Source organism: Mycteria americana, chromosome 6 (assembly GCF_035582795.1).
Source record: "Mycteria americana isolate JAX WOST 10 ecotype Jacksonville Zoo and Gardens chromosome 6, USCA_MyAme_1.0, whole genome shotgun sequence".
In the NCBI taxonomy this organism is placed as follows: Eukaryota; Metazoa; Chordata; class Aves; order Ciconiiformes; family Ciconiidae; genus Mycteria; species Mycteria americana.
The window spans coordinates 16,900,318-16,926,733 of record NC_134370.1 but is presented as its reverse complement, the minus strand read 5'-3'; the positions used below and the strand labels follow the sequence as shown (position 1 = coordinate 16,926,733).

At 67.5% G+C, this 26,416-nt stretch overlaps 6 protein-coding genes across 11 annotated transcripts in view; 1 reads left to right on the top strand and 5 right to left on the bottom strand.

Moving 5' to 3' along the window:
* Positions 1-24,793, bottom strand: part of LOC142411215 (uncharacterized) — a 59,861-nt gene extending 35,068 nt beyond the window's left edge. Inside the window, exon 1 of the mRNA XM_075504742.1 lies at positions 22,508-24,793. Coding sequence (XP_075360857.1) covers positions 23,772-24,680 — 909 coding nt within the window. The 5' untranslated portion in view covers positions 24,681-24,793 and the 3' untranslated portion in view covers positions 22,508-23,771. The remainder of the gene's footprint in view (positions 1-22,507) is intronic.
* Positions 14-7,726, bottom strand: PI4K2A (phosphatidylinositol 4-kinase type 2 alpha). Its single transcript, XM_075504733.1, has 9 exons — positions 7,279-7,726; positions 4,373-4,573; positions 3,982-4,113; positions 3,744-3,897; positions 3,070-3,131; positions 2,529-2,628; positions 2,135-2,268; positions 1,794-1,853; positions 14-1,658 (listed from the first exon to the last, which is right to left on the bottom strand). Exons 1-9 carry the CDS (start codon positions 7,675-7,677, stop codon positions 1,497-1,499), a joined length of 1,404 nt encoding a protein of 467 aa, XP_075360848.1. The 5' UTR covers positions 7,678-7,726; the 3' UTR covers positions 14-1,496.
* On the top strand, positions 8,176-12,106 carry MORN4 (MORN repeat containing 4). Of its 5 annotated transcripts, none has more exons than XM_075504739.1 (5): positions 8,176-8,285; positions 10,429-10,555; positions 10,688-10,802; positions 10,889-10,998; positions 11,156-12,106. In XM_075504739.1, exons 2-5 carry the CDS (start codon positions 10,489-10,491, stop codon positions 11,302-11,304), a joined length of 441 nt encoding a protein of 146 aa, XP_075360854.1. In that variant the 5' UTR covers positions 8,176-8,285; positions 10,429-10,488; the 3' UTR covers positions 11,305-12,106. The 5 variants fall into 5 exon arrangements, with proteins under 5 accessions (XP_075360854.1, XP_075360852.1, XP_075360853.1 ...); XM_075504737.1 differs by having other exon boundaries at positions 8,177-8,404; XM_075504738.1 differs by having other exon boundaries at positions 8,183-8,285; positions 10,458-10,555.
* HOGA1 (4-hydroxy-2-oxoglutarate aldolase 1) lies at positions 12,776-15,980 on the bottom strand. The gene is made up of 7 exons (XM_075504078.1): positions 15,752-15,980; positions 14,514-14,642; positions 14,310-14,437; positions 14,062-14,196; positions 13,789-13,885; positions 13,493-13,626; positions 12,776-12,925 (listed from the first exon to the last, which is right to left on the bottom strand). Exons 1-7 carry the CDS (start codon positions 15,978-15,980, stop codon positions 12,776-12,778), a joined length of 1,002 nt encoding a protein of 333 aa, XP_075360193.1.
* Positions 16,857-20,089, bottom strand: ANKRD2 (ankyrin repeat domain 2). Its single transcript, XM_075504735.1, has 9 exons — positions 19,365-20,089; positions 18,873-18,986; positions 18,631-18,792; positions 18,336-18,443; positions 18,072-18,170; positions 17,744-17,842; positions 17,523-17,621; positions 17,137-17,235; positions 16,857-17,053 (listed from the first exon to the last, which is right to left on the bottom strand). Exons 1-9 carry the CDS (start codon positions 19,434-19,436, stop codon positions 16,949-16,951), a joined length of 957 nt encoding a protein of 318 aa, XP_075360850.1. The 5' UTR covers positions 19,437-20,089; the 3' UTR covers positions 16,857-16,948.
* UBTD1 (ubiquitin domain containing 1) lies at positions 20,596-26,373 on the bottom strand. Of its 2 annotated transcripts, none has more exons than XM_075504744.1 (3): positions 26,278-26,373; positions 21,838-22,065; positions 20,596-21,606 (listed from the first exon to the last, which is right to left on the bottom strand). In XM_075504744.1, exons 1-3 carry the CDS (start codon positions 26,300-26,302, stop codon positions 21,221-21,223), a joined length of 639 nt encoding a protein of 212 aa, XP_075360859.1. In that variant the 5' UTR covers positions 26,303-26,373; the 3' UTR covers positions 20,596-21,220. The 2 variants fall into 2 exon arrangements, with proteins under 2 accessions (XP_075360859.1, XP_075360858.1); XM_075504743.1 differs by lacking the exon at positions 26,278-26,373 and adding an exon at positions 26,024-26,232 and having other exon boundaries at positions 20,790-21,606.
* Between the last annotated feature and the right edge of the window lie 43 nt (positions 26,374-26,416).

The window sequence follows — 26,416 nt, the reverse complement described above, 5'->3', positions numbered from 1 at the left end:
AGAGGCAGCCGGCTGAAGGGCAGCTCTGTTATTCAGACGGTTGCATGGTTTAAATACATTACATACATTTCTACAGTGCATTAGAACAATACATTTTGGGTCAGTCAGCGATGGAGCTGGGCCTGGCTAGGGAGCTGGGGTCGCACTGCTGCCTGCCCCATGCTTGCACAGCCAGTGCTGAGCCCTCTCCCTGCACAGGAGGCAAGGGAGCTGCTCTCCCCTCCCAGGCTCCAGCAGCAGAGCCCCAACCTGCCTTCAGTCCCCCCCACCCCCCCCAAAGATGGGCTAACAGAACAGCGAGACCCAGCACCGGCTTCCCCCAGCAGCAGGAGAAGCCGCAGCTCAAGGCAAGCGGATGCAGGCAGCAGCCCTGGTAACCGTTTTATACAACACAAGCTCAGCAGCTTCTGGGGAGAGAGGGGCTTGCTGCCTCACCCACCCACAGCAGGCCTGCGAGATTGTCAGCACCAGGGCAGCCAAGGAGCCCATGCTGGCCCCCCCCCCCCCCCTGCTCCTATTGTGCCTCCTACCCATGCAGCAGAAGAGCCCCTCCAGCCCTTCCCCGGCAGCCCCCCGCCCCTCGAGGGGGCCCTAGGCACAGACAAGGCTGGCACCATGCTGGCTGCACAGCAGCCAGGGAGCTTGCTGGGAGCAGGGGCAAAAGCCAAGCAAGAGCAGCCATGGAGACCTGGCAGGAGGGATAGACTGGGGCAGCAGAGGGGGAGAGGGTGCTCGCACCCACGCTCAGCCCTCTCTAACTGGGGGGCAGCTCCCACGGGGGGGGGGGCACTAAGCTACAGCCCCTCCCAGAGCCACCTGCTATTCACAAGGACAAGCCAGCACCTCTTTCCCCTTAGTGTCTAACTGCACCCAAGCCAGCCCCGTGAGTTGTCCCTCATACGTCCCCTCCTCGAGCCCTCAGCCAGAGAACAGCCGTTCATTGTGGTCCCTGCTGTGCCAGCCAGCAGCAGGAACTCCCCCTGAGGAAAGCAGCGTGCACGGGGTTGGGGCAGAGGAGGGACAGTGGAGGAGTACAGCACACCCTCGGGGAAAGGGAGGGGGTATAACCCGCTACAGGCCTTCCCAGCCCAGCAGCCAGCATGGCAGGGGAAAAAAAAGGGCCAGTGGCTGGTGTAAAGGGCTGGACAGATCCTGGCCCGGGCAGCCTGCTCATCCCAGCCCCAAGCAGGGGTGCTCAGAACCGCATGCAGGCCGAGGAAGGGAGGCAGGGGCAGGGTCCCAGCCATGCCATGGCTCCCAGCAGATTCCCACACCTCCCCCTGGGCTCTGCCCCAGGCAGGGCACTGAGCTCTGACAGAGCTGGGGAGGGACCATGCCCGACCTGCCTGGCTCCTCCAGTTCAGCTGCAGGTTCCTCCAGCCGCACCTGCTCGCTCTACCCAGAAGGTTGAGTCCCAGCCACAGGAGCCGGTGGTGGCCCAGCTCCTCTCGCAGTGCTAGTCCGAGGCCACCAAGCCCTGCCCACAGCTCCCACAGCTACCACCATGAGAAGAAAGGCTTCCGGCTCTGGAAGCTCTGCGTGTAGGACTCGCTGGCAGCGCGCTGGTGGGAACGCGCCGTTTCCACAATCACAGGTGGCATCTGAACCAGGTGCAGGGGGCTCTTCCCATCTTTCAGCGCCTGAGTCAGGTTCAGGATCTGTATGGCACAACAGAGCAATGCCTGAGCTGCCCCACCGGAGCAACAGAGAGCATCCACCCCAGCACCCTTCCTGCCACATAGCAGGACAAGGCTCCACACCTCACCCATCTGCCTTCCCTACACACAGCTTACCTGGCCTCTCATGACAGCAATCTGCTTGTGAAACTGTCCCCTGTCAAAGCCAGGGTCCTTCTGCAAGAGAGAGAGCAGAGAACACAGTGGGATCTACCCACTGCCCCACCCTGTACAAGAGATGCCTACTTCCCAAGCAAGCCTCTCTCCTCCTGTCCCATGGGTTTCCTGCTTCTCCCCACACTGAATCTTCAGCTCCTGGCAGAGGGATAACCCTGCTATGCCTCTGCCCAGAAACACTGTCAGGAGCTTGGCCACCTTTCTGTCCCCTGCAGCCTTGACAGGGAGCTCCCCAACACCACCGCTGCTTTTCTTCCTCCCAAGCCACTCCCCCGGTTCACCTTGAAGAGCTCATACAGATCCTCCTCCAGGTCCTTGACAAAGTTGGGGTCCGAGATCTTGGGAAGAATCAGGTCCTTGATCTCCTGTGAAAACGGGATTTTGGCCTGGGGTAGCCATGCCCAGTAGAAAGGATCTGTGGGAGGAAGCAGGAGACATTAGAGCTGGGGAAGGCAAACGATGGTGCCACATGCCCCTGGGTACCAGATCACCTGCGTCTGGGACATAGGATCCAGCACCCGCTTCCTATAGCCTCTGCTGAGGTGGAGCTGCCCACGAACCCAGAAGGTTTGCAGAGGGACACCCCTTGCCCTCTCCTCTCTGGCCCTTGAGGAGGATGCCTGAGCGAAGTTGTATGGCTCGCCAGGGTGCCCTGGCACAGCCCGAGGGACTCACATGCTCTCCAGGAATCTGGGTGTTTCAAGGGAAACGCCAAACCGTTGTCTATAGCAGCCAGCTTGATGATGGGCTCCTTCACCACCACCCAGTCGCTGTCCTGGAAGGAAGTGGAGCATGTCACAAGGAGTACCCCCCCAGCAGGAACAATCCCTCTCCCACTCCCTGCAGCCCCGTTGCCAGGATCTTTGCCCTGACTACCACAGAGGCACAGCAGCCTCTCGCCCGTAGCACAGCCCCTTCCCACAGGGAAACACTGTCTGCTTCAGGTGGGAGGGGGACAAAGCTGCTCCCCACCCCCCAGGCCTCACCCCAAGGATGCACAGGTCCAGCAACACCAGTTTCCCCCAAAGAGCCCAGCTGCATCCTCACAAAGTCCCACTAGGCCACAAACCACCAACGCAGAGGGCAGCGAAAGGCCTAGGAGACAAGATCAGGCCTCCACACACTCAGAAACCCAAGCCAGGTGAGAAATCCCCTGCCTGCCTGCTTGCAGGAGCAGAGTCCCCCGCAGAGCCCCTGCCCAGGAAGAGATGCTCACCCGCACGCCTGCGCTGTCCAGGGGACAGTCATACTTGATGAGCCAGTTGTCATTGCCCCGATCTGCAGGGAGATAAAACCAGCTGTGCCAGCGCCAGGGCATGCCTGCACCACGCCAGGCAGATTGCTCCTCCTCTGACCCAGAAGTGAGACAGACCACTTTTAGGCCCAAACTCTACCCCAGAGCCCTCGAGTTTGCTGCAGGCCTGGGAAACCACATCAACTCCCACACAACCAGCCCTGAAGACTGGAGAGGTCCACATATCCCCAGCTCACAAGAGAAAGGTCAGCCTGCAAGCCTTGGAGTGCTAACCCAACCCCTTCCAGCCTGGCAGGAACTCAGAAGCCCAGCATGAGATGTGATATAGGGGCACAGTCAGGTGCTGGATCTCCGGATGTCCCTAGATCCTCACAGCTGGCAAACTTTCACCCCAGCACCATGCTGGATCCAGATCTCCCAGAACACAGGCCAGCAGCCAGAGCATGGCCACAGTGGCGGGCAGGCACAGCAGCTGCACTCTACCCAGAGGCAGCTGCCACCTGGCAGCAACCAAGTGGCATTGAGAGGAGTTTTGGGTGCCAGGAAGAGATGCCAGGCCCCTGCCCCCCTCCCCTTTCTCCAGCTGGCAGGACATGAAGGAGCAGGTAGCATCCCGTGCCAGGCCACGGCCCTACCTGTGTTCCTGATGATGTAGTCCAGCACCACCAGCCGCTCAAACTGCAGCAGGAGCTGCCGGTTGGTGTTCTCTGGGAGCGGCTCAGCTTCAAACCGCCGCAGCCAGTAGTCAGCATCCTTGTAGCCTTCCACAAAGAGCTGGAAGGAGCCCACCTGAAGCAAGGAGAGGCTGCGTTACAGGAGGCCACAGAGGATGGAGAAACGGCGACAGGCGGGCGCAGAGGCTGGCAGCCCTACCTTGGGCGGCAGACCAATGCGGTTGAAGCGCTGGCCGACTTTCGGCACCTTCTCCAGGGCCAGCCTCTTTCCTCGGGACTTTACCCTGTCAATGGCACTGTAGTTAAAGGTCTCGCTGGCCAGATACACCACCTGGAGGGACAGGAGCGCAGACGTCAGCAGGGGCACCTGGCAATTGTCACAGGACTGGCTGATAAAACCAAGACACAGCATTTCCCATGGCTCTGCCCAGCACGAGGATCCCCACGGCTTGAGCAGGAGCAGTCCCGGTCCAGAGCTCTCAACACAACATCTCCAAGGTCAGCAGTGCCACAAGACAAGGCACAAGCAGAACTGTGCAGAAGCACATGAAAGCCTCCCCGGGACGAGATCCCAGCAGCTGTCCCCTCACCTTCGTGCGGGGAACAATGTTGAGTTCCAGTTTCTGGTCCACCAGGCTGGCACCCGCCTCCGAGAGGTAGCCCTGGTTGAGGACAAGGCAGTCTCTCCCAAAGCAGCATGGGCAGCACAACTTCTGCAGCCACTTGGTCCACTTGGGGTTCAGCTGCCCATATGGCTCCTCGTTCTTGGGCTTGAAGACGCCAATGATTTTCTGTGAGTGGGAGAGAGGAGGCTGACTCAAGGCAGTTGGCAGACTCAGGATATTTCCCCCTGATCCAGTCCACGATGGGGACACTCAGGAAATGGCCCAGAACGCCCCTCACCTGGGCAATAACCAGCTCCTGGGACGAGGCAGACCCCGCAGCTCCCAGGAGGGAGGCAGGCAGGCAGGGGCTGGAAGGGACCCTTCCCCAGCCAGTGCCCCGTCCCACAAGAGCAGGGTGCTGCCCAAAGACCTTCATTACCCAGCTCACACACCTGGAAACAACCCTCCTTGTCCCAAAAGACACCGGTGATGATGCTGTCCCTGGTAAACATCCCAGCCCTATCCCAGAGACCTTTGGATGGCTGGGGAGAGCTACTGCTCACTGCTTACTCATTACGACCATGCAGGAGAGGGAGGGGGATAGTGATCCCTGACCTGGCTCCAAAATCCATTGAACAGAGCTGATCCCAAACTGACCAGAGGAAATGGGACCAGAACAGCCAAGCAGCTGGAGGACACCTGAGGAGCTCAGGGCTCTCTGCTGGGGGGCCCAGCTACAGACAGCAGAAGGGCTGGCTCTCTGGGTACGCTGTGGGCAAGAGGGCACAGGCAGCTCCAAACTGGCTACCAGCTGGTACCAGCAGCACCCCCAGCCCCTCAATCCAGCCTCACACTCATTGACCCAACAGCAGGGGACAGCAGCACAGGTACCCCACGACTGCAGAGGGCACAGAAGCCTCATGTGACGTGCTGCGCCATCACTAAGCCAGCACTGCCAAGCCACACAGCTGAGACAAGGGCTAGGGCAGGAGCAAGGCCACCTGCCCCCGTGGGCCAGGGATCCCTGGGGGGCTGCGCAGCAGCTCCGGGCTGGCAGCCCCTGCTCTGGGGTGACTCAGCAGCACACGCAACCAGCCCTCCTGCCCACAGCTGGTGCCGGCCCCGGCCTGAGTGGGTGGAACTTCCCCAAGCCGAGCTCCTGCCACAATGTGGAAGCGGAACATGAGACCCAGCACCTCAGCAGGGGACCCCAGTGCAACCTCAGTCTGCCAGGGGCCAGAAGCCAGGCCAGGGCAGGCAGGAGCAAGGTTTTGTTCACCAGGGAGAGGGAGAGGAAGGGTTTGAGGGAACAGGATCACTTCAGCCATCCCCAGATCACACTGAGGAGCCACTTCCCCTAAGCAGGCAGGAAGGCAATCCCCTCATCAGCCCCACATGAAAGCACACGATTGCCAACACGTCCTTGGATATGAGCCTGCAAGAGGCTTGTTGGGAGTTCTGGCAGCACAGAGCCCTGTGCTCCATGGAGCCAGTCCAGTAGAGCAAAGCCCAGCTGGGCAGGGACAGTGCCGGAGCAGGGGCCAGAGGCCTGGCAGCACAGTGTCTCCTTCCAGACAGACCTGTGCCGGGAGCAAGCACTGGCAGGGAAAACAGGTCTGCCTGGTGCCAGCAGCAAGGCAGAGGGAGCCGGGCCAGCCCAGAGACGCAGCCAGCAGTTGGGGTAACCACAGCCACCGGGGCTGGGGAAGCATATCGCTGCTGGGACAGCTTGGGTCCCAGTAGCCCAGAAGGAAGCAGGCACAAGAGAAAAGTTTTTCCCCCCGATGCCCTCAGCCCCTGCCCGCAACAGTAGTGCACTGTGCTCTCTCCCGTGCCTGCAGCAGGGAGGTTTTGGTGACCTTGGGCAGCAAGCCACAGAAACCAGACACACACCACATTCGCTGACAGCAGGGCAGTCCAGGGGACCTGCCAGGTGACATGGCCAGGGCTACACAGACTTTGGCTCCTCGCATGCATCCTCCACCAGCGCTCACTGAGCTCTGGTCTCCTACGGCCAGGCAGCCTCTGCCCTGCCACCCCCAGGCAGCTCATCCAGCTGCCCACTCCAGTGACACGACATCTTGTATTGGGCAACGGGAGGGATCAGGAGAGCAGCAGGGCTGTGGCAGGAGGAAGCGTGTGTTGCCCCACAGCCCGCCAGCTCAGCTGGGACCTGCGTGCCACAGCTCCCAGGAGCCAGGCTCCACCTGGGGCAGGAAAAGTAGGGCACACCAGAGACCAGCAAGCCTAGTCCTGCTTCCCAGGAAGCATCCCAGCACACAGGCGACGAGGGAGTCATGGGAAGCAGCAACAGCTCGCGTAATTGGGCTGGGTGCTGCAGGTCACAAGACAAGCCGCCCTGTGCTGTGTGCACATCCAGTCAGTGGCATGGAGACAGCTGCCACACAGCTGACCAGATCTATAGGGGACTAGCTATATGCCAAGGACTTTGCCTCGATTGTATCAGCCGCGCAACCACAGAGGAGACATCTCGCTCCAGTCTCACAGGCCAAAAACCAGCTCAGCTCTCAGAGTCGCAGCCCTAAGGCTGGAGCCACCGCGGTCAGGAGAAGCTGACCGTGCTCAGGAGATGCTGATGCACAGGCCCGGGGGAGAGGGTGACCCTTCCTCCCCGGGCAGGAGAGCCACAGAAGAGGCTGAAGCAGCACTGGGACACAGCCGCCCCCCACTCTTGCTGCTGATCCCACTGCGCTTCTCCCCGGGGAAGCCCCGGGCGGCTCCAGCCGCTCCTACCAGCCCCACAAGGCCGGTCACCCCCGGGCCAGCATCACCAGTTCCCCGGGAGCGCCCTCCTCCCGGCCAGCGCCGCTCAGCCCGCAGGCCGCGGCGGCCACCCCCGGGACGGACACACGGGGCAGGGGCCGGCTCACCCCGTGCGGGTCCTTGACGAAGTAGCTGCCGCTGGAGCCCTGCGAGATGCGCTCGGGGAAGATGCCGCGCTCGCTGGCCAGCTCGGCCCGCCGCACCACCTCGGCGAACTCGGGGTCCTCGGGGAAGTCGTTACGCTCCCGCTGCGCCGCTGCCGCCGCCTGGGCCTGGGCCTGCGCCGCCGCCTGGGCCTGCGCCTGGGCCTGCGCCGCCGCGGCCGCCGGGCCCCGCGCCCCGCGCTCCAGCAGCGGCTGCCGCTCGCGGTCGCGGCCGCCGGGGGAGCCGGGAGGGGAAGGCGGCGGGGGCGCGGCGGGCGGGAGGGCGCGCACGGCACCCCCCGGCAGCCCGTAGTCGGGGGCCTGCGCCCGCTCCGGCGACACCAGCGGGCTCGTCTCGTCCATCGCGCCCGCCCGGCCCCGCCGCGCCGCCCGCGCCCGCCGCTTGCGCCCGCGTCACCGCGCCGCCACGCCCCATTGGCTGCTCCGCCCCGCCCCGCCCCGCCCCGCCCCTCCCGGGCGTTGCCGTGGGAACCGCGCCCGCCGCGGGGGCGGCTGCGGCCGTGGTGCCGGTTGAGGCGGGCCTGGAGGCCCCCACGCCTCGCACCGCTTGTCCGTGGGGGCCGGGGGGTCCGCTGGCCCCGCGCGCCCGCCGCGGGGGCTGGAGCCGGTGCCCCACACAAAGATGGCCACTCGGGAGCGGCCGCGGCCCCCGCTGCCCTTTGCAAAGATGGCGGCAGGGCGGGGGCGCTGCCCCTCTGCCGACACGCCCGGGGAGGAGACTGCCTTGCCCCACACAAAGATGGCGGCCGGCGAGGGCGTGCTGCGAAGCTGGCCAATGAGCAGCCGCGTTGCTAGCGGTTGCTGTGGAGACAGCCAACGACGGGCGGGGATGGACGCTGGCGGCGTGGCACCGCCCGGCGGGGCGGGGGGCTGGCAGGGGAGGTGGCCGTGCCACCGCCCCTCGGCGGGACCCCCGTGGGTATCGGTGCGGGCGGCGAGCGCGGAGCCAGGTGAGCGCGGGCCGCGGGTCCCTGCGCCGCCCGCACCGCCCGCACCGCCCCTGGGCAGGCACCGGGCCTGCGGGCATCGCCACGGTTGCCCCGGTGGGGCGTGCGTGCACCGCCCGTGGGTGCGTGGACCCGGTGGGGTGTGCATGCATCAGCCGTGGGTGCATGGACACAGCGGGGCGTGGATGCATCAGCCGCGGGTGCATGGGCACAGCGGGGCGTGCATACATCAGCCGTGGGTGCATGGACACAGCGGGGCGTGCATACATCAGCCGTGGGTGCATGGACACAGCGGGGTGTGCATACATCAGCCGTGGGTGCATGGACACAGCGGGGCGTGCATGCATCAGCCGTGGGTGCATGGACACAGTGGGGCGTGCATGCATCAGCCATGGGTGCATGGACACAGCGGGGCGTGCATGCATCAGCCGTGGGTGCATGGACACAGTGGGGCGTGCATACATCAGCCATGGGTGCATGGACACAGTGGGGCGTGCATACATCAGCCATGGGTGCATGGACACAGCGGGGCGTGGATGCATCAGCCATGGGTGCATGGACACAGTGGGGCATGCATACATCAGCCGTGGGTGCATGGACACAGTGGGGCATGCATGCATCAGCCGTGGGTGCATGGACACAGTGGGGCGTGGATGCATCAGCCGTGGGTGCATGGACACAGCGGGGCGTGCATGCATCAGTCGTGAGTGCAACCACCACCCCTGGACACACTACCCAGGCGGGGTGTGCATGTGTCCCCCGTGGGTGCGTGGCACGGGCAGAGTGTGCCTGCATTGCCCAGGGGTGCGTGGCCCAGCTGGGTCGTGCACCCCTCGTCCCTGTGCGTGGCTTCAGCCCGTGGGTGCATGGCCCAGGCAGGTCGTGGGCTCAGAGTCGAGGTGTGCATGGCATCGCACCTGCTTGCTGTGGCACTGTGCGTGCAGGGCTCCGGCGTGCGTGGGTGCCAGTGGGGGGACATCCAGCTGCTGGGCAGGCTGGGTTGCTCACGGGGCAAACGCTGCCCGTTCCCTGGATTAAGTCGCAGGTCCAGGCACAGGCCGTGCTGGCGGCGGGAGCCCTCCCCTGCAGCAGGCCCTAAGTGCCTGCGACAGCACCCTCTCCTCCTCCTGGCACCGCCGGAGGTATCCCCAGAGGTGCTGGGCAGGCTGCAGGCTGGGCAGCCAGCGCTGAGCTCCCCGTCTCTGCCATCAGCAGAGAGCACTGTTCAGTCACTGCTCGGCTTGGCTGGGGGCCATTTCTCCTCTGGACACAAAGCCCTTGCAAGTTCCCTGCGGTGCTCCCGGGTGCTGTGTCTGCCCGGTTAGCATGGCTCAGCACCCATCTCTCCAGGGATGCAAGCAGGGATACCCCCTTTTGAAGCGGGGAGCCCCGTCCCATCACAGGCGCTGCCTGAGCTACACTGGGAGCCACCGGAGAGGCAGTGCCCAGCCTGCCTGCGGGGCCAGCTCCGTGCTGGTGCCTTCCCCAGGTGCTGGGGAGAGCTGTGCTGTGCAGCAGCCACTCTGGGGGTGTGCAGGCTCTGGGGGCTGCTTGCTGTCAGCAGGCAGGTTTGCAAACCCTTGGTAGCTGAGCAAGGCCCTGGAGCCCCAGGGTCCTCTCTCCACTGTCCCTCTTAGGAGGAGCGGCTGCTCCATCCCTGGGGGGTGAGCCAGGTCTGCCTGTCCTCCACGCTGGAGCTGGAAACCCCACAAGCTCTCTGCTCCCTCCCCTGAAGAGCTGGCACTGAGCACAACCCAGCAAGCCTCCCCTCTCCAAGTGCCTATTTCTCCTCTCCAAATGCCCTGGCCTGAGCCTGCCGTGGTACAGGACCCCCTCGGGTCCCGTTGGGGAGCCATGCTGGAGGCAAACAGCTCCTACCGGGCTCTTCTTCCTGCCGCTCACTCACGTTTCACAGGGCTGTGACCTCCGTGGGCTCACATCACCCCGAGCCCTGCAGCGGGGCAGACAGCAACCCGAACCTGGCGGCTGGGGTTTCAGAGGCAGGGCAGGGAGGCCGAGCTCCTAGGGTCACCTCCTCATCTGCGGCGTGCCCCAGCAGAGCCGTCCCCGGGGCAGACGCATGCCTCTCCATGAGCCGAGGGGAGGTGGGGGCTCTGGGTGAGCCTGGCTGTTCCCCCCCACGCAGCAGCCACCCTCCGCACCTCTCCCTGCCAGCTCTTGCCCTGCGCTGCTGGAGGCTGTCGCCATGACCCTCACCAAAGGCTCCTTCACCTACTCCAATGGGGAGGAGTATCGCGGCGAGTGGAAGGAAGGTGAGACGGGGCGGGAGGGGATGGTGCTGCCTGCGCCGGGGGCCGAGCAGCCCCTGCGTCCCTGCCCGGCACCACGCTGGGGCAGGTCCTGCCTCCGTCCGTCCAGCACTGCCCATTTCTGCCCTCGCCTAGGTCGCAGGCACGGCGTCGGGCAGCTGACGTTTGCCGACGGCACCGCTTACGTGGGGCACTTCGAGAACGGGCTCTTCCACGGCTGCGGCGTGCTCACCTTCCCCGACGGCTCCAGGTGAGCGTGGCACCCCCGTGTGCATCCCCCCCGGGCATCCCTGCTTGCCGCAGGGAGCTGCTGCCTCAGGAGCTCCTCCCGTGCAGGTACGAGGGGGAGTTTGTGCAGGGCAAGTTCAACGGCGTCGGCGTCTTCACCCGCTGCGACAACATGACCTTTGAGGGCGAGTTCAAAGGCGGGCGCGTGTACGGCTTCGGTGAGTGCCCGGTGGCACGGTGCGGGCAGCCGCAGCCCCGTGCGGCCCCAGCTCAGCCCGGCCCCATCCGGCATCTCCCGCTCTGTCCCTCCAGCCCTGGCCCTGGTGTGTGCTGCTCCCTGCCCCGTCACTCCCGGCCCTTCCCTCCCCTCCCCAGGTCTCCTGACCTTCCCCGACGGCTCCCATGGGGTGCCCCGCAACGAGGGCTTCTTCGAGAACAACAAGCTGCTGCGGCGGGAGAAGTGCCCGGCCGTCATCCAGAGGGCCCAGGGTGCGTCCAAGTCTGCCCACAACCTGACAGCGTGACGGTGCCCCACGCCCCCCTCCCACTGCTGTGGGGACCCCCCACCGGGCACTGGCTGGCCCCGCCGTCCCCGGAGCAGGGAGGCAGCACTGCTGGGTAGCCCCCCTGCCCTCCGCTCGCCGGCCACCCAGCCTTGGCAGGGCCGGGGGTCCGCACCAAGCCCCCTTGCTGAATTCCCGCCAGTGGGGGGGACGGGGCCCCCCGCTCTCCACCCAAGTGCCCCGGGGCGGCCGTGGTGCCTTCTCTCTCTGGCTGTAGCCCTGGCACCCACCGGAGTAGCCGGGGCCCAGCCCCTCTGCCCCCTCGGGAAGGCTGCGGACCACCGGGGCTGCCAGCCCACCGTGGGGGGTGGAGCAGGGGTGTGCAGGCTGGGGCTGGGCCCCGACCCCACTGCCAGGGTGCCTTGGCCGTGGGCTGCTGGCTGGACCACGCGCCCGCAGAGGGGCAGCTCCTGGCCCGCTTCGCTACCCTGGTCCCAAGGCAGGGTGGGCACCCCTTGGCCTGCGCCCTCAGCTCTGGGTGACCGGCCATGCCCCCGCATGCCGGGGTGACACGGTGCCCCTGAAGGACCCAGTCCTCTCTCAGGGCCGGCCGATGGGCTGCGTCCCCCTCGTCCCTGTGCCAATCCATCCCACCCACTGCCTTGGGGACATCTGCAGCAGCGTCCCCACCAAGGGGGACACCCAGCCTGGCCCATGTCTGCTGCACACGGGGAGGGCAGGAGCGATGGTGAGCAAGGAGCAGAGTCAGCCGGCGCCTGGGATGAGGGGCAGGAGCGGGGCTGCGTGGGGTGCCAGGCGTGGGGCAGGGGCTCTGGGCAGGGTGGGCGGGGATAGGGGCATGGCGGAGGGGCAGGCAGGGTGGGCAGGGGGCACACGGCTCCCCGTCCTGCCCCCCGCACGCATCCTTCACCTCCCCCCTGCGTGCTCACCTTCCCCCCCGGTGCGGTCTGGCTGGCCGTGGCGTGGGGGTCCCGGCAGCCCTCGCAGCCTGGTGGCAGGCTGCAGGGGCCGTGCCCTCCCTGCCGGTCTCTGCCCGCACCGGTCCCGTGCCTTGCCGTGACCCTGCCTTGTGCTGCTGCCTGCACCGGCCTCAGCTGAGTAAACCACGTTGCCAAATGCCCAGGCCGTGTCTTTTTTGCCGGGAGCCGGGACCGGGCGGGGGGCTGCTTGTGCGGGCAGGACTGCAGACACAGAGTGGGGGCAACAGGTTTATTCCTGGCTCATGGTGCAGGGATCCATCCCTTCCCACACGGGGATGGAGGGACCCAGGGGCTGGTGGGGATGCAGGGGTGGCCAGGGGGTGCTGGGTGTCCCCCCTACCCACTCTGCCCAGGGCAGCCCTGTCCAGCAGGAAGGAGTGAGATGGGTGGCTTTCTCCTGGCCACGTCCCAGTGTCCCCACCACATCCCCAGCTCCCGGGGTCCCTGGCTCCTATGCCTTCCCGGTGCATGGGGGGGCAAGGGGGGACCCCTCACAACCAGCCGTTGGCACTGAAGGTGCCCCTCAGCTCCTCAACCTGGGGGGGGCTCAGCGGGGCCAGGGGTGCGCGGCAGGGACCCCCGTAGTAGCCGAACCACTCCATGGCCTTCTTCAGCCCTGGGATCCCGAACCGGCGGGTGACCTGTGGGAGGGAGGGCACAGGGGGGCTTGCCGGCTCCCATGGGAGAGGGCGGCATGCTCCGTGGGCCCTGCTCCTGCCGACCCTGCTGCTTGCTCACCGTCGCTCCTGCCCTCCCCCGTGTGGGGCTGCAAGGCTGGGCAGGGTGCGGGGTGGCTGCAGCCCCCCGTGAAGTGCCCACCGTGGGGTGGGAGCGCAGAGCATGGCCACGCAGGGGAGCATCCCTGTGTCACGGCGGGCTCTTTGCGGCAGGGACGGGCCACCCCGCAGTGGGTGGGGGGCCCGGGGAGGAGCAGCTCTTCCCCCCATCATTGCCTATAAATAGCCGGCAAGGTTCCCGCGGGGGGGTCAGGCAGGTGCCCGCTGCCAGCGGACAGGCTGTTCCTGGCACGGCAGGGCTGGCATTTCCCAACCCGCCGCCTCCAGCCTGGCTCGGCTTGCCGACTGGGTGCTGTGCCATCCTGTCCCCCTTGGACCACCACTCCACCCCCTGCAGCCTCAGGGACCTCCATTCTTTGCCGCCCCCCGGCTCTGCACCCCTCAGCATCCCGGGGGGTGCTGCCCGCTCACCGCCGTGTTGGGCTCGATGAGCCGGAGCTGCAGGTCGCGGGCCTCCTGCCAGCGGCCCTCACGGCACAGGAGGTCCAGCTGGCACAGCGGGGCCCCCAGGACGTTGGCGAGGGCACAGACCCCCCCAGAGGCACCTGGGGACACCGGGGCACGTTGGCAGCCAGCTCGGCACGCCGTGCCCAGCCAGCACCTCCCGGGCATCGCCGCCCCTCGCCTGCCTCCCCCTGCCCAGTCCCCGCCAGTGCCCCCAGGGCAGCACCCCGTGCCCCCGGCTGAGCAGGGGCAGCAGCACCTACCCAGGGCATAGCTTGCCAGCAGGAAGCCGGCCGATCCCGCCAGCACCTGGAAATCCTCCTGCCTTGTCTTGTGGACCATCAGCCCCATGCGGGTGATCTGGAGAGAGACATGCTGTGCCCTGGGGCAGGCATCACCCCGTCCCGTCCCCCTGCTGCAGGGCTCCTGCCAGCACCCCCAGGGTCCGGGGAAGGGCTGCGAGTTCCAGCTCCCCATTCCCAGCTTGGGGCCAGGTTTGGGGGCAGCCAGCCCCGGGAAAGACCTGCCCCACTCACGTCCCCACCGCTGTCCTTGATCCCGAGAATGTTGGGGTGCTGAGCTAGGGTGAGGACAGCCTCCAGGGGCAGGTCCAGGCCGGTGTTGGCGGGGACACTGTAGAGCACCACGGGGATGGGGGATGCGTCGGCGACCTGCAGGCAGCCAGGCAGAGCTCAGCAGCTGGGGTGGGTTGGAGACGTGTGGGACATGCTCCCCATCCCGCTGCCCTGGCCGGGGCTGCCAGTGGGCACCAGGCACGGCTCACCTCCGTGTAGTGCCGGACCAGGGCAGCGCTCGTCATGGCCCCCCGGTAGTAGCAGGGTGTCACGACCAGCGCCACGTCGGCCCCCGCCTCTGCCATGCTGACCGTCAGCTCGATGGTGGACTGGGTGGCTGGGGAGGAGAGAGAAGGGTGAGGGATGCCCCGGGGGGGACACATGGCCCCCGCGCTGCCCACGGAGGCACTCACATTCACAGCCCGAGCCGGCCAGCAGCAGGCGGTCCTTGGGCAGAGCCCGGCGCACGCAGCTCACCACCTCCAGCCGCTCGCGGGGCACCAGGTAGGGGTACTCCCCGTTGGAGCCCAGCACCACCAGGCCTGAAACGCAAGCGTGGGGAGGGCAGGGCTCGGACACAGGAGCAGGGTGCCGTCCCTGCCCTCTCCGCACCCCACTCTCAGGTGGGCACCGGGCACCCAGAGCAGCCCCATGCCTGCATCCAGCAGCCCCTTTGGGCTAGGAGGCTCCCGCAGGTGCCCCGCAAAGCCCCGGGCTCCCCCGCAAAGGGCACACGTGGGTATGGGCCCCCCAGATGGCAGTGCCCACCTGCACCACGCTGAGCACCGGCAGTGCCATCCCTTACCCAGGGACCCTCGTGCGTGCCATGCATGTGCCCTGTGGGCTGAACACATCGCCTGCCCGCCTCCATCCCCAGAAACCACCCCACGCTGCACCGCTAACGAAGCATTTATTGGTGCCCGCAGCCAGACTGTGCCGCCCTGTCCCTCGCTGGGGCACACAGAGACCTTTCTTGGGACCCTGCCAGCACCACGGGCACAGGCAGGCCAGCTCCAGCCCAGTGCTGCCAGGCTCTGCCGCAACATCCAGGGCTCCAGGATGCTAGGAGGGTTGGGCGTCCCCATCATCCTCTCTCCCTTCCTTGCCCCTGGGCACCCAGACAGGGTTCTGCAGCCCACAGTGTGCCCTGTCCTGTCCCCGTCCCCACAGCCCTGGACTCACAGCCTGGTCAGAAGAGGGGAGACCTCGGGGCACATCCCTGCAACCCCCAGCCTCTTCCTGCAGCCCCTCTCCTCCCGCCCATCCGTCCTGGGCAATCAACAGATACGCATCCTGTGGTGCTGAATCTGTGTGAGTGTGCACGGGTGTGCAGAGAGTAGGTGCAAGCCTGCAGCTACACGTGGAGGATGCGTGCAAGCCTGCACACACGTGGAGTGTGCATGCAAGCGTGCACCGGAGTGTGGTGGGGGTGTGCAAGGTCACACGCGTGTGCCTGGGCTGCCTGGGCACTTGCTGTGCAAAGGGCCCCAGGTGGGTCACCCGAGGGGCTGCCAGCCCTGGAGCAAAGTCCGGCTGGAGACTGAGCACCCTTGGGAAGCCAGCAGGCTGCCTGCTTGCTGCCGCACAGCCCCTGCGGTGGGCAGGGATCTGGCAGGAGCCTGCATGGAGAGGGGCAGCGGGCAGCACTTACCTCGGAAGGGGATGCTGGCATAGCGGCACAGGTTCCCCTCCAGCCGGGCATAGTCCACCTCCTGCGTGGGTGAGAAGGGGGTGGCGAGGGGTGGGAAGATGCCCCTGAGGTCGAGTGTGTGCCCCGGTCCCGGAGGGGTGCTGAGCCCGCGGTGCTGCCCGGGGGCTGCCCGGCGCAGAGCTGCCAGGATGGGCCGGAGGGGCGAGGTAAGGCGGGCGCTGAACGCCATGGTGGCTGGGTGCTGCTGCCGGCCGTGCCACCTGCCCCGCCGAGGGGCTGTTAATGTTTGACGGGGCACGTGAGGGACCCGCGACCCAGCTGGGCGGACGACGTTGGGGGTGGTACCAGGTCAGCTCAGGATGCTCTCCTCCCCTTCCAGGAGCCGGCCGCAGGAGCTCAGCTCCCCTCCGGGTGAGCCCGGCCACCCCAGCTGCGCTTTCCCTTCTGCTTGCCAGCCCTGGCAGCCATCCCTCTGCCACCTACGGGGCTGGGCTGCAGGGCCGGGGAGGGACCAGGGAGTGCGGGGAGTCCCGGGGCTGTGGGCAGGGTTCGCCTGCTCTGGGTGTTGGTGTAGGGTCTCCTGTAAATGGGCGAGCAGGAGCGTTTCTAGGTAGGGAGCAATGAGCACTGCGCTCAACAGAAGTGACCCAGCCTGCAAAGGGGCTGCTGTGTCCCCTGGGGGTAGCTCCAGAGGGGAAGGCAGGAGAACAAGCCCCCGTGGAGTGGCTGCCGGGCAGGGGTATGACTGCTGCTCCCCAGCATGACCCCAGCCTCCAGCACAGCGTGGACCCGGGTTGAGCTGCCCTTGATGTAGGTGTAGTCCTACACCGATCAATGTACGATGATCGATGTAGTCCTGCCTTGAGCTTGCCCAGGTGGGACTTAGAAGCACTACGAGCAACCAGGGCATCCCTCAGCGAGGAGTCCTGCCCTTGAACCGCTCATGTCCTGGCCCCATGGTGTTGCCGACACTCGAGTCCCTGTGCTAGGAGACAGGGCATGTCCGTGCTGCCAGAAAACCCAGCTCCCCGGATAACCCAGCTTCCCCAGCCCCATCGCCCCCGGCGCAAGCTGCCCAGCCCCACAGCCCCCTGGAGCCGAACGCTGCTCTTTGCTGGCTTTTATTGACACAGACAAGTCTCGGCTGGATCCTGCTCCTTGGAGCCGAGCCCAGTCCCTGGTCCCTGCCCGGCGCCGTCACGCGGGGACCTCCGTCTCCCCCTGCGGCTGCTCCTTGGTCTCCAGCGCATGGCGTGTGTCCACCTGCCACTGCTGCACCAGGTCCGTTGGGGTCTTGCCAGCCTGCAAGAGCAGGCGGAGAGAGGCTGGGGCCGGCGTGGCGCAGCGTGGTGGGGCACCACCCGGTGCTGGCCCCCCTTGCTCACCTGGTTCTTGGCCATCATGTCGGCCCCGTGCAGGATCAGCATTTTGATGATCTTGTAGCGGCTGAGCCGCGTGGCGTCATGCAGCGCTGTGTCACCTTCCTATGAGAGATGCAGCCTGGCTGGGGATCGCGGTCCAGCTCCGGGGACAGGGACGCCCTGCCTGTCCGCAGCACTGCTCCCCGGCTCCCCGCACACCCACCTCCCCATGAAGACAAGGGGGACGATGCCCGCCCAGCCCTGACTGCAGCTGCCAGCACCCCGGGGCAGGGATGCGTGTGTGTCCGTACGTGGCCCGCTGTAGGTGCTGGGAGACCCCGGAGGGGTCAGCCAAGGGAGGGGGGATCAGTGTTGTTCCCCAGTGCTGGCTGCGCGGCCGCAGCACTCACCCTGTCTGGGGAGTTGATGTCCACCCCGCAGTGGATGAGGTGCTCCACGATGTCGGGGTGCCCAGTCCGGGTAGCCACATGGAGGGGGGTGCTGAGCAGCTTGAGGGGGGAGGAGATGGACACCAGAGGGGATCAGCACCCACCCCTGCTAACCCTGGGTCCCCCGGGGCATGCCTGTGCCCCTGGCACATCCCTGTGCCCCCAGGCTCTGCCTCGCCCACCTTGTCCTTCAGGTTGAGGTCTGCCCCGTGGTCCTGCAGCAGCTTGACGGCGTCCAGATGCCCGCCCCGGCAGGCCCAGTGCACGGCGGTGCAGTCCAGCTGGGCGCGCAGAGCTGCGTCACGGTGGGGGACACCCCCACCCCGTGTCCGTCCCCCACCCCAGCCAGTCCCCATGCCCAGGCTGAGCCAGCAGAACCCTGCCTGTGGCCACCTTGGTGGTGGGGACAACACTGCCCCACTGCAGGAACCCCAACCCTGCTGTTGCTCCGGTTGCACCATGCCCGGAGGCTTGGACCAGCATGGAGCCGGGGGCAGGACCTGGCCTCACCCGGTCCCTGAAGTCGACGGTGGCCCCGCTGTCCAGCAGCTTCTGCAGGATGTCCATGTGTCCCTCCAGCGAGGAGCGGTGCAGGGCCGTGCGGTGGAACTGGGGGGACGAGGTGCCGTATTGCCGGATGGATCCATCCCCCCCCGGCCCAGCCCAGCCGTACCCCCAGCCCCATCCCGGGGGTCCCAGCCCTTACAGCAGGCACGGCAGGGCATGGCGGCAGGGCGCAGGTGGGGGGCAGCCAGCGGCCGTGGGGGACGCTACCTCATCACACGTGTTGGGGGGGCCACCGTCTGCCAGAAACTTCTCAATGACACGCATCTTGCCCTGGACGGCGGCTCGCAGGAAGGTCTCTGGCTCCACGGGACCCTCCTGGTGGTGGGACAGGCTCAGGGCTGGGGTATCGCAGGGGCGTGGGAGAGGGTACAACATGGGGGGCTCCCTGCCCTGCTTCCCCAGGAGGTCCCCAGCTGGCAGGGTGACCCAGGGGCGGGCCCGTGGGGACTCCAGCCCCTGTCCCAGCAGTCCTCCTCCCGCACCCGGGACCCCCCTGACGTACAATCTCCAGGGGCTCAGGAGGCGGGGGGGGCTCGGGGGTGGCTGCCCGCTCCTCCCGGCGCTGCCGGCGCTGCTTGCGGAGCTCGATGAGGCGCTGGATGCTCCCCACGTCTATGATCTCCCGCCGCAGGTCCACCGAGGTCTTCCGCACCCGCTCCTGGCCCTGGGGGGACACGCAGCGCCCCGTTTGCCTTCTCTGCACCCAGCTGCCCCCCATCTCCCCTGCACCCTGACTCCCCTCACCTTGACGGCCTCGAGGCCCCGGTTCCTGGGCCCACGGCGTTTCTCCTCCTCCAGCTCGGGTGTGTTCATCCGCTCCACGGCCGGCGGTTCCCGTGTGCCATCCTCTTTGAGTCGCTGTATGGGCACGGGGCAGGGGCTGCATGTCCTGGCTGGGCACGGAGCAGCCCCGCCACCTCTGTCCCCAGCCTGCCACTGAAGGTAGCTCTGGGCATGGCTCACAGCTCACCACTGAGGTCTACGCGATGCCCAGCAGCCCCTGGGCTTGCGCTTGCCCACCTGCCCTATTTGGCAAGCTGGGCATCTGCCTGCTGCTCGGCTCTGCCCCATGGGCAAGAGCTCCCAGGTTGGGAACCTGATGCCCCTGAGAGCCCTTGGCCACCTTGCTGCATCCCCTGGTGCCAGCCTCCTCACATTTGAGTCCCTAAGGATGGACACAGCGCAAGGCAGGTCCCTGTTGCAGCCTGGGCAGGTCCCCCTGCCCTATGGACCCACCTTCTCCTCCTCCTCCTCCTCCGCCAGCTTCTGCTCGATGAGCTCCTTGGCCCGTTGCACGTCCAGCTCCATGTCTGCCTGCAGTGCACGGCCCCGTACAGGATGCAGCCTCTCCTCCTCGCCACCACGGACAGGGAGCACCCGGCCCTGGCTCCCGGCACTGCCGGCAGCTCTGCTGGGCACGGGGCTTTATGCCGCCGGCCCCTCCGTCCCGCAGCCCAAGGGCACTGACAGCTGTGGCTGCTCCACATGACTGGGGCAGCTTTGCCATGAGCTCACCCTCCTGCTTTCTGGTGGCCCTGGCTCACCTCCCCAGCCCCGCACCCTCTTAAAGAGACCCACTGCCCCCCCACAGGCTGCCTGGGACCCCCATGCTGGGTGCAGGGAGCTGGGGTGCGCGCAGCCCGCGGCAGCCGGTCCGGAGAGGCTCAGCAAAGCAGGGACACGGTCTGGGGTCCTGTGCCACTCACCCTGGGTGGCCGGGATGCTCCCTGTGGCTCTCGTCACCCTATTGCCACGCAACCAGATGCTGCAGCACCCACCAGCATCCCCCGGGGCTCCCTTGGCACCCAGGGGGATTGCCGCCCACCACAAAAGGAGGCGATGGGCCCCCCCAAAATCTCTCAGCCAGCAGCAGGCAGCACGTGATGCTGGGAGCCACAGCCCCTCCGCGCCGCTTTGGAGGATGACCTCAGGTGCGGAGCGTCCCGAGCAGCCCTGCCAGGGTCCCGGTGCCTGCCCGGCCTCACCCGCTGCGCACGGGCAGCCTGGCAGCACGGCCGGCCTCATGTGGGGCCAGCGGGCAGAGCCAGCAGCTATTCCCGGCAGCAGGGACATTGTTCAGCCCCCCTGGGCTTTGCTCTCCCCCTTTGTAAGATGAGGCCAGCGCTGCCCTGTGCCGGGACAGTTAATGCGCTGGGCACCAGCCCCCGGAACAGGACCTGGGGGAAGGACAGATGGGGACACGTCACTGTCACCCTCCTGGGCAGTTCCCAGGGACACCCTTGGGTGCCCTGTCCCATGGGTGCCACAGCCTCCAGCTGCAGAAAGGCACCGTTTTTGCCAGGACGGGTGACGGTGGCCACAAAGGCGGTCCTGGGACCATTCCCCTCCTTGGGCTGTCCTGCCTGGCCCCGGGGCAGGTACAGGCTGAAACCTCCAGAGGGGAACACTGGGAAAAGGAGGTGGTGGCCCGGTGCCAGCGAGCAGCCGGGATGGCAATGGGACAATGGTGGCAGCACTGGGGAAGGGTCCAGGCAGGCAAAGAGCTGGGGCTGGTGGGACAGGGTCAGGGTGGCCCTGGGGAGCAGAGCTGGGGCACCGAGGGCTCTCCCCTGCCACCCTGTGCCCACCCCAACATGGGAGCAGATGTAGGATGGGCACGGGGACCTCCCATGGCTGCGGGTGACAGCCCCCTCAGCCTGCCCTGGGGACAGAGGAAGGATGAAAAGGCTTTATTGATAAATACAGACTATGTACAGAGGGGAGACATCTCCACTCAGCCCAGCACCCTGGGGCCTCCTGGCCAGAGGGAGCTGGAGCCCAGCAGGTCACAGCCTCTCCCCGCCGGCACAGCCCGGCAGCGGGGCCCCGGCCGTGCCGACCCCCCCCAGAGACAGCTGGTCTCGAACCTCCTGCAGCAAACACAGCGGGCCTGTGTCCCCAGCCAAGGGGGACCACCATGGCGGCACAGCCCCACGCAGCCCTTCCTGGGGGGTCACCCGGGTGGGGGGCAGCCTGGGGGGGGGAGCAGGGGCTGCCCCCGCTCCGGCAGGGCCGGGACACAGCTCAGTGCATCCCCAGAGGTGCCACTGCCCCCCAGCCCCCTGCCCTCTCCCCACAACCAGTGGGGGGGCTCAGTTCCTGGGCGGCACAGGCTGGTTGACGATCACTTGTACGACAAAATCCTTCTGGATCTTGGTCTCCTGCAGCCGCGTGCGGTCAGTGAGCAGCTTGCCAGAGAAGAACCAGCGCTGCCAAGCCAGGTCAATGCCCTCCTGCGCCTGCAGCTGCTTCTTCAGCTGCCCGATGGTGTCACCCATGCTGGCACTGAGCCGCAGGTCCTTGCCGGTGGAGAGCCGCACCTTGAGGGCAAACTCCCGCCGGGTGTTGGGCAGGGGCTCGGCCGGCTCCGCTGCCTCCTCCTCGCTCCGCTCCAGGATCAGGTTGATGGGAGGTGCCAGGCAGTAGACGGGCAGCTGGTACCGGTTGCCCAGCTCATCGTAGCACTCCGTCAGGGACCCTGGGGATGGCAGGGTGAGATGCTGTGGGCGAGCATCCCCATGGACCCGTCCCAAATGGGGATGGGGTCACCCCAGGCAGCGAGGCAGAGCTCATCTTGCCCCCTTTGGCTGGGCTGAGCTGCGTGGATGGCAGCTGGGAACCCCTCTCCTCTCCAACCTGTGACCCCAATGTGCTTGGATGTGGGGCACGCAGCACCCACCCCACCCGCACCCCCGGTGCCGTCCCTCACCATGGGGCAGGGTGATGCTGGCTCCATCGAGGATGGCCTGGGCCAGGCTGTGGTCGTTGGCCTCCACGGCATAGGCAGCTGCCTTCAGGGCATCCCAGATCTCCTTGCGGCCCTCGAAGGCGGGTGCCGTGTCCCAAAACTCGTCCCGCTTGCTGCGCAGCTGCCCGTCCGTCATGGGGTAGTCGCTCTTCCACTTGGGACGCTCCTTCTTCAGGGGCTCATTGCGGCCTGGGGAGGCGGGGGACGCTCAGCTGAGAGACGGGGCTCCCCCTTGGGACCCAAGCCCCCCATCTCCCCGTCCCCATGGGCTCCTAGAGACCCCTCGCACCATGCACAATGGTGTCCGAGGGACCACCCTGCCCAGCACAGGACGGTCCCCAACACAGCTGGGGGAACTTGGCTAAAGCTAGCCCTGCCCAAGGTCCCACTGGCCCCATAGCAGCTGCCCCCCCCCCCCCCCGGGCAACATCCTTTGCCCCCAGGGGGGACATAAGCTCTTGGCCCCATGCTCGGTGGACCAGCCCCTGCCCCGCAGGGTGGCTGCAGGGCCTCGGGGCCCTTTGAGGCAGAGCAGTATTTATAGCTTGGGGAATTAGCCAGGAAATAAGCTGGTGAGTCGGAGTGGGAAGGGGATTACGGGGGCTGAGCTGCAGCCCTGGCAGGGGGGGACAGGACTTCTCCATCCTCCCTGCCCACCCCAGGGTGGCAGGGACCAGCTCTGGACAAGATGGCAGGCACACAGTGTCCAGGGCATCGGGGGGGGGCAGAGGGCATCACCAGGGTGGGGGGCTGCCAGCCTGCAGCAGCCCCAGCCATGCGCTGAACTGAGCAGGCTCTCCATGAAACAGCCCCCAACCGTGTCCCCAGGAATCCCCAGCAGCCGACACTGCCCAGAGCACAGCAGCAGGGGTCTGGGCCACCCCCCATGCCAGCCCCACGCCGCCCTGCCCTCCCTACACCAGGCTGTGGCCCCGTGGGAACAGCCTCGTCCCGTTGGCTCCACGGCTGGGCCAGAAGCGTGGGGCAGGAAGGAGCTGTTGTCACTCCCAGCTGAGCAGGGGACAATGAGTGACAACAGCTCCTTCCTGCCTCCCCTCTCCCTGGGGCAGCCAGCCGGCACCCTTCCTGCGGGGACAGGACACGGGGGACATGGAGCCCCAGCCGGGCAGGAAGACGCCTGTGCCTGCACGGTGGCCTGCCAGGCAAGGCGATGCCACACAACCCAGCTGCTGGGGACAGCCACCACCGCCAGCTGCGGGCTGAGCCACGTCCCCCAGGCAGCTTTTCCTGGGCAAGCGTGCGGTGACACAAGGCACCATATGACCTTTTCTTTGTACCAGTCCTGTCCCACCCCGTCCAAGACCACTGGAGCCAGCACAGCACCTGCTTTCCCAGCGAGCACCCAGCCCAGAGCTGGACACAACATGTGGCACCCACCCCGGGAGTCCCCACGGGGCACAGGAGCTCAGCTACCCCGGGGCTGGACACTGAGCATCCCTGCTGGGCAGCGTCCCGCCTGCACCCGCATCCCCGGAGGAGCGAGGGCAGCCAGCTGCAGCCAGCGCTGCTGATTCAGCAGTCACGGCGCTGGGCAGGAGGGATTTCCAGCACCGCAGGACAGAGCAAGGTCGGAGGCGGCATCTGCCCCGGGAGGGTGGCAGAGCAGCGGTCACGGCCAGCCTGAAGGACACGGCCGGGACCACGTCTCCACACTGCTGCGGCCACTGGGCCAGGTCATGCATCCTTACAGCCAGTACCATCGTGCACGGCAGGACTCCCAGCCGGCACCGTCCCCCCAGCTTCATTCACGGCAAAGGGAAGAGGCTGGCCCAGGCGAGGCAGCAGGATCAGAGCCGCAGGGCCTGGTTGCGGCCGCCCCACACGGGCAGGCATGCCCGGCAGCCTTGCCCAGGTAGGCAGGGGCTAAGCCTTGTCTATTTATTGCTGCCGCCCAGCCGGGCCCCACAGACTCTAATCACCTCCTGCCGCTCTATTCCTGGCCCCTTGTGCAACCCTCCGCCCCTGCCCGCCGCGGCAGCACTGCTGGACAGGTCCGGCTGCTTGCTGCGCCCGGACTCAAGCCAACAGGATCTGGCCGGCAGCCTGCCTGCCTCCTGCCCTGCGCCTGCAGCACCCTGCCTGCAGCTCAGCCCCCCCGCGGTGCCCCGGCGCAGGGATCCCCAGGCAGCAGGCTGTGCCCCGGAGGCTCCCCTGCCCTGGGGCTCGCTCCCTGCCTGGCTGGAGCCCCAGGCAGCCCCAGCCGGCGGGTCCTGGAGGCCAGCTCGGCCCCGGAGGAGATACCAGCCAGGTGGCATGCGACACCGCTTCCAGCAGTGCTGGCTGGTCCCCTCCTGGGCCAGGCAGGGTTGGGATACTGCGTGCCACCGGCATCCCGTACTCCTCCTGCTGCAGCAAGCTGGCCATCCTGCGGACAACGCTGTCACCTGCTGTGGGGAGCCAGGGCAGGACCTCTCTGCAGAGGGTCGCAGCGAGCCCCAGCCAGGGCAGGAGCCGGCCAGGCAGGCAGACTCCTTAGCAGGGCCCCCGCAGCACCAGAGGCAGGCAGGCAGAGCACCCCTCCCCACTGACGGCAGGTCCTCACCTGCTGGGACCTGCCGGCCCGGGGCAGTGTCCCCACGCTGCAGGTGAGGGCAGCTGCAGCCTTGCTTCCTTCTCCACCACCAGCTGAGCAGCTCCCATGGGCTGGTGGCACCATGCAAGCGAGGGCAGGAGTCAGCCTGGGCACCCCGGCACCGGGGACAGCCCCACTCCCCCAGGAGGGAACACGCTGCAAGAAAGCAGCAGCAGCTGCCGGGGGTGCAGGGGCACCAGGAGGGGACCATGACCCATCCCAGGAGAGCCCGGCAGGGAGTGAGTAGTGGTGATGGAGACACAGGCTCTGCAGCCAGCTGTTGCCCGGCACAGGAGGGGAGCACACAGATCCAGAGGTTGGGATCCGAGCCCCCAGCCACAGCAGCCCCCAGGTAACAGCCCCACACCCCCACCGAGCTGAGCTAACAGTCTGCCAGGGACCCCAGGACTCACTGACACCTGCAAGAAGGCACCTGCACCCCTGGGGGCCAGAGCGTGCTGGGATGGGTGGCTGCGGCCCCAGGGGGTGCAGGGCTGCCGGCTCCATGGGGGGCCATCACCCTAACCCGAGCCAGCAGGGCCTCCCCAGGGCGGGCTGGCACGCCTGGAGCCCCGCACGGTGGGGACGGCTACCCGCGGGCAGCGAGCACAGCCAGACCCGGCAGCCACAGCACACTGCACGCGTTGCCGGAGCAGCGGGCACCATCCCACCGGAAAGCCTCCCTCCTTGCCTCCTTCCCTCCCTCCCGCCTGCACCCCAGCTGCGGGCGAGGGCCGGGGTGCCCCGTTCCCGGGCACACGCTTCCTGCTCCTCCTCTCCCGCCGCCTACCACCGCTTTGCCATAAACACGGTAATTACCGGCTGCAATTGCACTGGCCGGGGAGGCGGGCGAGTGGAAGGCAGGCGTGATTCACCCCACCGGCCCACGTCCACTCCGCCGGCAGGTAGCCGTGCCCATCCCCGTGGCCTCCGAGACCCTCCGGGGCAGCATCCCGGAGAGGTGCCTCACGGCACCCGGGTATTCGGCTGCCGGTAACTCCAGGGAGCCGCGGGGCTGCACCAGCCCCCCCCGAGACGCCACTGCTCTCCGGACCCACGCAGCCGTTCCCTGCCTGCCCCGAGGGCGGGTCCCCGGCACCTCCCGAAACCCCGGGGGAGCGGGGAGGGGGTTGTCCCCGCCGGCAGCAGCCCGGTGTACGGGCAGCACTGACTCCGGGCAGGCACCCAGCAGTTCGCAGGACACTGCCGAGCCCAAACCGGGGGCACCCGCCACCCCGCAGCCCCCCCGGGACACCCCCTCCCCGGGAGGAGCCGGGGACCGGCGGGGCCGGGCAGGACGCGCACCCCAGCCCTGACCCTCCAAAGCCCCCCGGGCCGCCGGGGCGAGAGCCGCGGTGCCTGCCCGCTCCCGGAGCCGCACACCGGACCGGAACCCCCGGTGCCCGGGGACCCCCGGGGGCACAGAACGGCTCCCGGGGGTGTGCACGGGACAGCCCCCCCCGCGCCCGCCACCCCCAGGGGTACACGGGACCCCCCCCCCCGGTGCCCGCGACCCCGGGGGTGCCCAGGCGCGGCGGGCCCGGCCCCGCTCACCTGCTCGCTTGCGGGGGTTGCCGGCGGCGGGCCGCTCGCGGCGCTGCCGCCCCACGCAGCCGCCCATGGCGGGGCTCGGCGGCGGCGCTCGGCATGGGGCCGGGCCGGCTCCGTGCTGCGCCCGACCGCGGGGCCCGGCGCCGTGCAGCCGCGCCGCCCGGCTCTGAGCGCCGGGGCCGCCCCGCCGCCGGAGACACCCCGCGCCGCGCCCCGCCGCGCCCCGCCCCCCCAGGTGCGCATGTGACCGCCCGCACCGGCACCGCCGCCGGCACCGCCCATGTGCGTGCGCCCGCCGCCGCAGCGCTTTTGTCCCCTCCGCCCCGCCGTACCGCGCCGTTCGCCCCCGCCAGGGGCGGGGGGGGGGGAGGAGGGGGGCGCTCCCGCTGCGCGCGT